Consider the following 10378-nt stretch of genomic DNA (forward strand, 5'->3'; position numbering starts at 1 on the left):
TTAGTTAGGATGCTTCATACCTTGAAATACACAAAATTTTGCCACATAAAAAATGAATCCATTCGAATTCGAAGTACGCACTACTTTTGTTAACCTATATTTTACCCGAAAACAAAGGATTAGTCAGCTGTTAATTACTAAATCATTAAAGCGATGAAAAGTCATACCAACATTTAAATAAAGATGAGGCCTCAAAAAAAAGAGGTCAATATTGACGTGCTCTAAAAATAGAAACATCCCTTTTACAAAGGGAATTTAAAAATTAAAAGGAGAAAGAAAACAAAATCCGAACAAGCAACCTCTTTGTCACAAACGCGCGGTCACCGCTTCAGTAATTATAATAATCAGTATATGCACATGTTGAATTTGATAAATTACATTTATGATGATTGATGAATCAAAGTCGTATATATACTCGTATTTGATTTAATTAGTATATTTGAAGTTGTCCAGCCCGATAAAATTACTAGTCAAATAGATTAAATTGAATGTTGATGCAACAAAAAGTGAAAAATAAATATGAGTAAAATTATAAGAGCGCATAGTAAAGAAAAATTTGTATAAATGAAGATGTTGAATGTGATAAAATGACGAGTCAAATACTCATTCCGTTCCATTTTAATAGGCTAACTTTTTTTGGACATGCGGATTAAGAAATTTACTTTTAGGAGGAATGTGGTATTTAGTTCATATCAATTAAATACATTTTTTTTCGTTCAAAATAGAAAACGAACCTATTATAATGAAACGTCCCAAAAAAGAAAACGATCATATTAGAATGGGACAAGTAGAGTAGATAAATTGAAAGTTGGTTCAAATACAATTGAATCCATCAAATCAGAGCCATATATACTATAGAGTAGAGTTGTAATAAGTCCTACCACAATTAAAAGACAATTTCACCTTAAATGTAACAAAAAAAATGAGAGAGTTAAATAATAGTGGGAAGTGTATAGTTGTGAATAGATAATAGATTGGTCAAATGTATTGAAAATATGAATTCCAAGCAAAAGATTGCAGTCAAATAATGTAAGTTGCATTAATAATAAAAAGTTTGTCCACATTTAGCATACATTGGGACCATACAATGCAAAGACAAATAATCTACATGTCAGTCAATGTCATCATTTTCAAAGTAGATTTTCTTCACCCTTGACTAAATAACAACCCCACCCCACCCCCACCCCCCCTCTCTCCTTGGGGGTTAAGGGAGGAGGATGGGTTCTTCAAACTTCAAACCTCCATCTTCATTTCCCATAATTCAAGCACACTTGCAATGGGGCTGTGCCTCGGAAAATCTGCTAAACTTGCCCATGCTTCTTCTGGTCAATTCTCAGGTATGAATCAATGAATTGAATATCCATTTCTTCTGTAACAGATTGTGTGTTTTCCTTTTTTGGTCACACAATCTTGGGATTGGAGGTGTTTGGCAATCTGATGAATTAATATTGAGAGCGAGAGTTTCTGTTTTTGATGGTGAGATTGAGTTGATCATCATCATGATCATAATAATAAACTGTTGATTACTCTTTACGTTTGAAGAATTGGTGATAAACTATTTAATTTTTTTGAATTAGAGTATGTTTGATTAGTATTTGAAGTGAAGGTGTTGTGACAGGCAATGCAAATGCCGAGGGGAAGAATGAGTTATGCAGCACGTTGTTGAGTGAGAAGAGCGACCTGAAATCCTTCACATTCAGCGATCTGAAGAATGCGACTCGCAACTTCCGGTCCGACAGCCTCCTCGGCGAGGGGGGCTTCGGTTACGTCTTCAAAGGATGGATAGACGAGCAGAGCTTCGCCCCCTGCCGCCCCGGCACCGGCCTCGTTGTCGCCGTCAAGAAGCTCAAGGCCGAGAGCGTTCAAGGCCACAGAGAATGGCTTGCGGAAGTCAATTATTTGGGGCTGCTGCACCATCAGAATCTTGTCAAGTTGATAGGCTATTGCTCCGAGTCGGAGAAGAAGCTCCTCGTCTATGAATACATGCCAAAAGGCAGCTTGGAGAATCATTTGTTTAGAAGTGAGTGTGTTCAACATCAAGAATCTAGCTTCTTGCACTTGCATAATAGCTAATCACTAACTCTACTCTGTGCAGAGGGAGTGCAGCTGATGCCGTGGCCCACGAGGATGCGCATCGCCATGGACGTGGCGAGGGGCTTGGCCTTCTTGCACAGCCTCGACGCCAATGTCATCTATCGCGACCTCAAGGCGGCCAACGTGCTTCTTGATTCGGTGCGCCTTCATCGCCTTGTCTTGTGCATGCTCTCTGCTCTGCTCTGCTCTGTATGATCAGCTAATGTAATGGTGTTGCTTCCTTCTACTTGTGCAGGAGTTCAATGCCAAGTTATCGGATTTCGGGCTGGCGAGGGAGGGCCCCAAGGGTGATAGGACTCACGTCTCGACCCGGGTGGTGGGCACGAGGGGATATGCTGCACCAGAGTACGTAGCAACGGGCCACTTGACTCCCAAGAGCGATGTGTACAGCTTCGGAGTTGTCCTGCTGGAGCTGCTATCGGGGAAACGGGCGTCCGGAGACGAGAACGCGGGGGGAGCCGAGGAGACGTTGGTGGACTGGACGAAGCCATTCCTCACGGACAGCAGGAAAGTGTTGAGGATCATGGACTCCAGGCTCGGAGGGCAGTACTCTAAGAAGGGGGCGCAGGCGGCTGCAGCCATCGCCTTGCGCTGCCTCGACAACGATCCTAAGAATCGGCCGGCCATGACGGAGGTCTTGGCCGCCCTCGACGACGTGCAGACGTCCACAGCTGCTCCCAGAATCTCACATCGAGCTGTGAATCACAAGCTGAGTCCTCATAGACAATGAGGCTGTCGAGGTTAGAGTAGGAGATGTATTTATGTTGATGTATTTGGAAATATGTTGGGAGATGCAATTTTTGTTGGTGTATTTGGAAATATATTGGGGGATACAGGTGATGGTGTAAATACAGCGAGGAAGATCTGCCTCTTTTATGTTGTGTACCTCTTGTTACTACATACGAAATGAAATAGATCATTACAATTTAAATTATCTACTTTGGATGCAAACCATTTTTTAAAAATCTTTGAATAACGTCCCAATATTTTGATTTGCTACAAATTCGATCTTTCTATTTCCTTGCACAAATTTGATAGTTATTAACTTATTGTTGTAATTCCAACATCGAGACAATGAACTTCAAAAACCTTGAATTAATTTTGAATTTTGACGTTATATGAATAACTAAATCTCTAACGAAATGAGAAGAGTTGAATTGCAATTATTTCCAAAATGAAATCTGCAGAAATAGACGGTCTTTTTTTGGGGGGGGGGATTTTCATTATATAAGGAGAGGTCCTAATATACAGTTGAGATTGCATTTGCCTAAGCAACACATGAAGAAGCCACATCTCACCGTAAATGTCTCATATTTATATCATGAGACAACACCAACACCAAACACCAACACCACTTCCGTTCAAATACCTCACCGCACAGGAAACGTCCGATGAGAGAAAATCAAGAATGACGAAACATCACGAATACATTTTATAAGAGACTATTGCAGCTTCTTTTCGTCAGATCAACACTGCTACTTTCTTTGTGACACATCGTCTTCGGATTTCCATACCACGTCCTCTAAGCAGGTGGAGAGGTTTTTATAGAACTGCACATGGAAATACCGAAGAAATGAGTGCATGCGCCTGATTTATCTCTTAAATTCCACCAACTCGATGATAACTAAGCCTATCGTACCAATAACAGTTAATGGCTCTACCTCTTTTACATGTAAAACACGTGCGTGTATATAAAGAAGATGACAATGCATACAAGTATGTAAAGCAATGTATACACACTAAATATCGCCACATTTCAGGAATTGGGATGTTGCTGACAGCAAAAGCCACATTCATGTATCTATTGCATAATATAATAAGCTAATAGAAAGATTTTTAGACAAAAAGACTTCCAAAGAAGTAGAATACCTTGTGGAATTCCAAAGTATCTCCCTTTGCTTTTCTAACCTCAACCATGTGCAAAGAAGGGGCCACTTGAAAAACCTGATGAAAGGACACAGTGCAAATTAACTATTGCGTACATTTACAAAAATCTGTCAAACAATTGGTTCAAGAGTCACCATTTTCATCATATTATATATATACCTCTGTGGCGATATTGAGGTTGCCTTTTCTTCCAGCTTTTGAGTTTTCAAGCCTCATCTGAGACAGAAAAGAAAAGTATCATTACCATGAAGATCAAAGTGTGATCATATGGTGTAGAACAAATCCAGCTTCATTACATTATGCGTTCGGACATACAGCTGAAGTAATTGGCGCTTTGAACTTAATATTACCTTGTAATTCTTTTTCTGGACATCAAAACCTAGAGGTTTTGCGGCTTCTTCGATTTTACTAATTATATCCTTTGCCGAGGATTTAGATGTGAACCTCGTTTCTCTCTTGAATCCCTGCAACCAGTGCCAGGGAAAGCAAAAATACATGAGAGGTAAGAAAATAGTTTCAGTGTGATAAGAGCTTGAACATCCACAATTACTTCTATGAGACTATCACTACCGAAAGAATGATGAGGTCATGAACATTCATTTTCCAGCAGTAACATCTGGCATTAGCCACTCGCTCGTGAATTTTAGATTTAAAAAAAAATAAAGCTAAGTTAATAGATTGTTATACTTGTTAAAAAGTGTTTTTTTTTTTAACAACTGATGATGTTTTGCTATCCATCTAGCTCTTAGCTAAAGATCTGTACACACTTCACATTTTACTTAAATATGTTGATATTGTTTCTGAAGTTATAGAAACTATTTACATCTAATGCTCCATCTGGGCTTTCTTAGACCTTTGCTTTTTGATCAATTGGCTAGTAAGTTTCCACTGCAATGGAATTCTATTGTTTGCTTCTATAATTATAATTCTTGGCAAACGAAGAGATGAAACAACTCATACCTGTTCATCAAATAGATTCCCAAGATCCAGACCTTTTGACATGGAAATCAACTCAAAGGCATTCATGGCAGCTGGCTGCACCTCCCTTTTCTCAGTTACGTGATATTCCTGCACGCAAGAAATTTATGAGACATTTCCGAACTATATATTTTGGCATATGGGTTTGCAGAAACCAATAATTCCATGAGCTTGCAAGAAATACCTCAGAATCCTTAAATACAGCTTCAACGTCATCCAAATTTGCATCTTCTTTCTCATCAAAGGCTGACGGTTTGTAATCCTTCTTAAACCACTCATCCTCCAAAATATCGGGAATTGTAATACGCTGCACAAATGCAAAAGTTATAGAGCTTTATCTACAAACAAAAAGTGTACATTTTTTTTTCTCAAATAAAACAAATAAATGTAGGGGTCTTCTTGACAAAAACATCACAACAGAAGGGTGGTACAAATTAAGAAAAAAATAACATAGGTTACAAACATTAAACATCTAAGAATGAGTATCTCATCAGTTTATCAGTCTTACTTTCTCCGGATCTGGCTCCAGGATCTGAGCTATCAATTTCATGGCACCAAAGGAAATCCAAGGAGGACAGGTGAATTCAGCTGAACATATCTGGAAGTAATACAATAGAAGTTGAGAACTGAATCAAGAGAAGCATTATAGATGAAATTTCTGTTTAACACTGCACTAAGGAAATCTCAAGTGCTCACTTTTTTATATAGGTTGATAAGATTAGAATCATCAAAAGGCAAGTAACCTGCAAGCAATACAAAGAGTATGACTCCACACGACCACAAGTCCGCAGTTGCTCCATTGTAGCCTCGATCATTAAGGACCTAACCAGATTATAATCACATCTATCAGATCCTAGAAGAAAAAGAAGAAAAAGAAGTGCACATTTAGTAACCATACCTCAGGAGCAACATAGTTTGGTGTTCCACAAGTAGTATGCAGCAAACCATCGCCCTGCCAAAGTAATATTTACAGTTTTTATTTTATCACACTAACTGATTTAATTAATAATGCAAACTGACAGGTAACTAATGAATAGAGTTTAAGCATAGAATCAAATGAGAACTACATCTATAATGAGAACGAAGTACTAATAATCACCCTTACTCCATTCAATCCATCAGTTACAATTAATAACTGAATCATGATTTTTGCAAATTTCTAATCAATCACACAAGAAATTTAGCATAACAGGCAAACATACAACTACTTAGCATATGCAAGTATAATATATTCATGTGCATGTAAATGACTACCGCAATCATCAATCCCTCATGCAATAACCGGCAAACACCTTATTCATACCAACTACTTAACTTATGCAAGTAATATGTATTCATGTGCGTACAAATTGATTACCTTGTGCAAGTTTTTTTTTTATTTTTTTCTCTCTCTCCTTTTATTTAAAAGAGGATCAATAATGGTTCTTCATTCCCCACCTCTGGTAACTCAAACCCCTGACCTATTTATTGGAGGAGAAGCATCTTACCAACTGAGTTGCGCTTCGTTGTCGACTACCTCATGCAAAGTTAAGGTATTGTAAATTACTCTGAATTTATTTTCCATGATTAATCATCTCCATCCAATCTAATACAATTAGTGGTTGAATTTGGTCCTTAATTCTTATCTAAGGGGTGTTATCACTATAACTCAACCCTACACACACACACACATTGTTTGAATCTGAACCAAGCACGGTACCTGTAAACATCTTCTGTAAAGTCACTGATGATTATTAACATTGTACCAAAAATATCAAGAACCTAGATAAGAAAATGAAAATAAAAATCTACATTTTTTTAAGGAAAGATCTAATATGCTGTACTTTATCACATGACATTTGAAAGAGACCACAAAAGAGTATTGGATTGCCAAAAACCAGAGACTGCTGGTACCCAAACATTATTTGTTTCTGTATAACATTCATAACAGTGGAACTATAATTTAAGGCGTTTTTATGTGTCAATTCTAAAAATACATAAAACAAAGTTTTTGTTGAGAATGGTCTATATAACATAATATAACTAGACGGTTTGAGAAAAATCATTTACAAATTTATAAATAGATTCAATGAAACATGTAAACAAAGTAAAGCATGATATTTGAACAGGTGCAAGATTCTTTAATTAGAACGAGATATACCCTGACTTGCTGAGACAAAGCACTTAATCCAAAATCAGAAACTTTAAGGTTTCCAGCAGCATCCAGCAGTAAGTTTTCTGGCTGCAGCAGTTAAGACGCAAGATAAGCATAATAGTTTTCTGGCTGCAGCAGTTAAGATGCAAGACAGAATAATAAGGTAAATTCGATGGGAAAGTTTAAAGCAAATCAAATACCTTCAGATCTCTGTGAAAAACCCCCCTACTATGGCAATAATCAACAGCATTAATAAGTTGCTGAAAATATCTTCTGGCTTCTTCTTCTCGCATCCTTCCATGATTTACCTTCATGGTCACATATCTCAAATTCAGACCACACATTCGACAAGCAGTAACTTCTAGTACACTTTACAGCTAAAACATGATAGTTATGTTATGAGATATTAGCAGGAAAATGACAGAATGTAGGTTCTAGGACCTCAAGGTTTGATTCGCACATGGTGCATGTGGAAAATGTTCAAGCTTTATATTGTATTAATTTGATATGGGCTTGCTTTGTATGAATTGAAACATTATATTGATTACATTGTCAATTTCTTAAATCTTGTGCTTTAATATGTGCTGAGGAATTTCTCATCTTACAATTTTGTCAAAGAGCTCTCCCCCGGTGACAAACTCCAAAACAATAAATATCTTGGTCTTGCTGGCCATCACCTGAAGAAGAAATGATTAGTAAATGCTGACAAAACTTCCAGTAATTGAAAGCCGCTAGTGACAATCAAGCAACTGAGGAGTTGTAAGCACAGCTAAAATTAATCGGACAGATTTCTTGCAGTTGCAGATACTATCTTTTGGCAGAATAAGATTAAGCATATTGTTCCCTTAAAAAAAAGAAAAAAGATTAAGCATATTGTTGGACTGAACAAACTAACTGACTTTGTGGATATACATGGATAGAAATGCATCTTTAATCAAACTCAGAACAGAGCCTCCCAGAAAACTTCTACAGCCAAACAAGCATATACCAGAAACAAAGTTTGGACGAGAGAGAGAGAGAGAGAGAGAGAGGTACCTCGTATATGGTAACAACATTGGGATGTTTGATCAATTTCATTGTTGCTATCTCCCGCTTAATCTGACAAATTTTTGCAGGAGATAAGTTAGATCAGTCCATAGAGAAACATGACTACAAGGTGAATCAGATATACAAGGTAAAATAACACAACTTATAATGGTATAAAATAAGAAGTAACCTGTTCAGCCATTTTGTGCTTTAGGACGGCATCCTTGTCAAGAATCTTGAGGGCCACAGCTTCTCCAGTCTCAGAATTTCTGGCAAATTTAACTTTTGCAAATGTTCCCTCACCAATAGTCCTTCCAACCTCATACTTCCCGATTCTACGTTTGATTTTGGGTTGATTCATTTGCGACTGAGTATCTGATGGGTTGATTTTACTAGAAGTCCTAGTCAATTTCCTGCATAGAAGCAGTATAGCAATCTTCAGGGATTCCAAATACTAAAGAACTACACTTTCCAACCTTTCAAAGGAAAGCTTAAAATATACAAAGCTCTCGCTTTTCTTGATTTAGAGGCTGGGGAACTGAACTTTCTTAATTGGAGACCACAGTTTCTATGATACATGGATGACACATTTATATGAATAAGACATACACCTACAGTTAGGAACTGAAAAGATTTATCATTGCTATCATCTGCGAACCATCTAACATCATAAGATGAGACAACGCTTCATTACAACCAGACATTAAGAATTAACAGCGCAACAGCAGCACCAAATTAAAATGAGGATGTAGAAGAAGATAGAATTCTTTTTTTTTTTTTTTTTTTTTTTTGGGGGGGGGGGGGGGGTGTTCTTACCCCATGAATTGGCAGCCACAGAAACAGATCAATTCAAATGCAACAAAATTCTGATAACTGATAATAGGCTGGGGATGATTGTCTCAATTAGCATATTATTGAAACAATGAATCCTAATTATAACAGGAGATTTAAGGATTATTTTATGAACCACTACGTAACTAATCAATGACTCTATTAATTGTCCCCTTGGGATGGCCTAGTGGTTGGGGTGGTTGCCTGTTGTCCAAGAGGTCACAGGTTCGAATACTCTCGGCCACAATAACCACTAGGTGGGGTGTGTGTGTGGTTTGTATTATTTATAATGTAATTTCATCAAAAAAAAAATGACTCTATTAATTTATTTAATTATTGGCTGAACTTAACAACGTGGTCAAGAAAAGTAAAATAAGAAACTTCATATGGATTTAAAAATCACGGCCACAAGCATCCAAAAAGTAAAAAATTAAGAATAATTCTAATAACTCTAATCATGAGAGAGAGAGAGAGAGAGAGAGAGAATCCAGTAAGAGATCACAAGCACAAAACCAGCATCTACTGTAAAATATTCCTAATCTCAACTTAATGGTCACCCTAAATATAAATTAGGATAAAAGCATTCGACTTTACCAACCAAATCCCAATACTACTGAAGAAACCTCTTGCCCACTTTTCAAGAATCACAACATCAACCAAATCTACAAATTCTTCGAACCAGACAGCACTTGAAGAAGAAGAAGAAGAAGACAACTAGAGCAAAATTTGATCAAGTAACCAAATCCCAGAGCAAAACTCCTAAATCCCGCAAGTAATCACTTCAAACCAAGTATATACGTACATACATACATGTAGGAGACTTAAAATGAGATTGGCGTGAAGATCAAATTAATATGCTCAATCACGAAAAACAGTAGCAGCTCTTGCAGTCCAAATGAGTCTTTGAAGATTTAAAATTCAGCACACCGCAAAACCCAAAATAGAAATTTAGCAAGTTAAGAAGAGAGTGAAGATTCACCAGGCCCGCTAGTTTTAATCCAGTAACACAATTTTAACAGTTGCGAAGCGAACAATTTATCGGAAGCTTCGGAGAAGTAAGGAGTGATAGTAATGTTTGTTTGCAGCAAAGAATTGGGATCGCAATAATGATGCGGACAATAATACAATATTAAATTAATATCGAAGAATTTGTATGTGTAGGGAGTCTGTTACACGTGTTTTACGCGGTGGGATGGGGCGAGGGCCCACGCCCCCGACATCCTTCAACATCCACCTCATCGACCATTCATTGCACTAATTTATTACTCCCTCCGTCCACGAAATGAGTACCCATTTGTGGACGGCACGGGTTTTAAGAAATGTATTGAGTATAGTGTGAATAGAATAGAGGTCCCACCTTTTTTAGTGTATTAATTAAAGTGGTGTGTGGGGTACACTTACCAAAAAGGGAAATGGGTACTCATTTCG

General features: G+C 37.4%; 2 protein-coding genes across 8 annotated transcripts; one reads left to right on the forward strand and one right to left on the reverse strand.

Annotated features, from left to right (window-relative positions):
• Nucleotides 1-1024: 1024 nt before the first annotated feature.
• Nucleotides 1025-3028, forward strand: LOC131016966 (probable serine/threonine-protein kinase PBL3). Of its 2 annotated transcripts, none has more exons than XM_057945825.1 (4): nucleotides 1025-1337; nucleotides 1619-2020; nucleotides 2096-2232; nucleotides 2330-3028. In XM_057945825.1, the coding sequence occupies exons 1-4, from the start codon at nucleotides 1277-1279 to the stop codon at nucleotides 2822-2824; spliced, it is 1095 nt and encodes a 364-aa protein (XP_057801808.1). In that variant the 5' UTR covers nucleotides 1025-1276; the 3' UTR covers nucleotides 2825-3028. The 2 variants fall into 2 exon arrangements, with proteins under 2 accessions (XP_057801808.1, XP_057801801.1); XM_057945818.1 differs by having other exon boundaries at nucleotides 1107-1337; nucleotides 1607-2020.
• Nucleotides 3029-3304: 276 nt separating this feature from the next.
• Nucleotides 3305-10085, reverse strand: LOC131016946 (CBL-interacting serine/threonine-protein kinase 3-like). 6 transcript variants are annotated; one of them, XM_057945801.1, is made up of 15 exons: nucleotides 9930-10085; nucleotides 8310-8532; nucleotides 8129-8191; nucleotides 7699-7770; nucleotides 7294-7401; nucleotides 7100-7180; nucleotides 5858-5911; nucleotides 5656-5781; nucleotides 5468-5557; nucleotides 5144-5266; nucleotides 4942-5049; nucleotides 4332-4445; nucleotides 4141-4197; nucleotides 3964-4038; nucleotides 3305-3644 (listed from the first exon to the last, which is right to left on the reverse strand). In XM_057945801.1, the coding sequence occupies exons 2-15, from the start codon at nucleotides 8478-8480 to the stop codon at nucleotides 3570-3572; spliced, it is 1317 nt and encodes a 438-aa protein (XP_057801784.1). In that variant the 5' UTR covers nucleotides 8481-8532; nucleotides 9930-10085; the 3' UTR covers nucleotides 3305-3569. The 6 variants fall into 6 exon arrangements, with proteins under 6 accessions (XP_057801784.1, XP_057801762.1, XP_057801778.1 ...); XM_057945779.1 differs by having other exon boundaries at nucleotides 9761-10065; XM_057945795.1 differs by lacking the exon at nucleotides 9930-10085 and adding an exon at nucleotides 9757-9923.
• Between the last annotated feature and the right edge of the window lie 293 nt (nucleotides 10086-10378).

Source organism: Salvia miltiorrhiza, chromosome 1 (genome assembly GCF_028751815.1).
Source record: "Salvia miltiorrhiza cultivar Shanhuang (shh) chromosome 1, IMPLAD_Smil_shh, whole genome shotgun sequence".
NCBI lineage: Eukaryota > Viridiplantae > Streptophyta > Magnoliopsida > Lamiales > Lamiaceae > Salvia > Salvia miltiorrhiza.

Excerpts from the sequence above, each read along its gene's own strand:
- LOC131016966 (XM_057945818.1), top strand. The coding sequence starts at position 1,277 with ATGGGGCTGTGCCTCGGAAAATCTGCTAAACTTGCCCATGCTTCTTCT. Across the intron at positions 1,338-1,606 it reads TTCTTCTGGTCAATTCTCAG|GTGTTGTGACAGGCAATGCA; the intron begins GTATGAATCAAT and ends TTTGAAGTGAAG. Across the intron at positions 2,233-2,329 it reads CCAACGTGCTTCTTGATTCG|GAGTTCAATGCCAAGTTATC; the intron begins GTGCGCCTTCAT and ends CTACTTGTGCAG.
- LOC131016946 (XM_057945768.1), bottom strand. Across the intron at positions 7,402-7,698 it reads GAGAGCTCTTTGACAAAATT|GTAAATCATGGAAGGATGCG; the intron begins GTAAGATGAGAA and ends GTGACCATGAAG. Across the intron at positions 5,558-5,655 it reads TTATCAACCTATATAAAAAA|ATATGTTCAGCTGAATTCAC; the intron begins GTGAGCACTTGA and ends TATTACTTCCAG.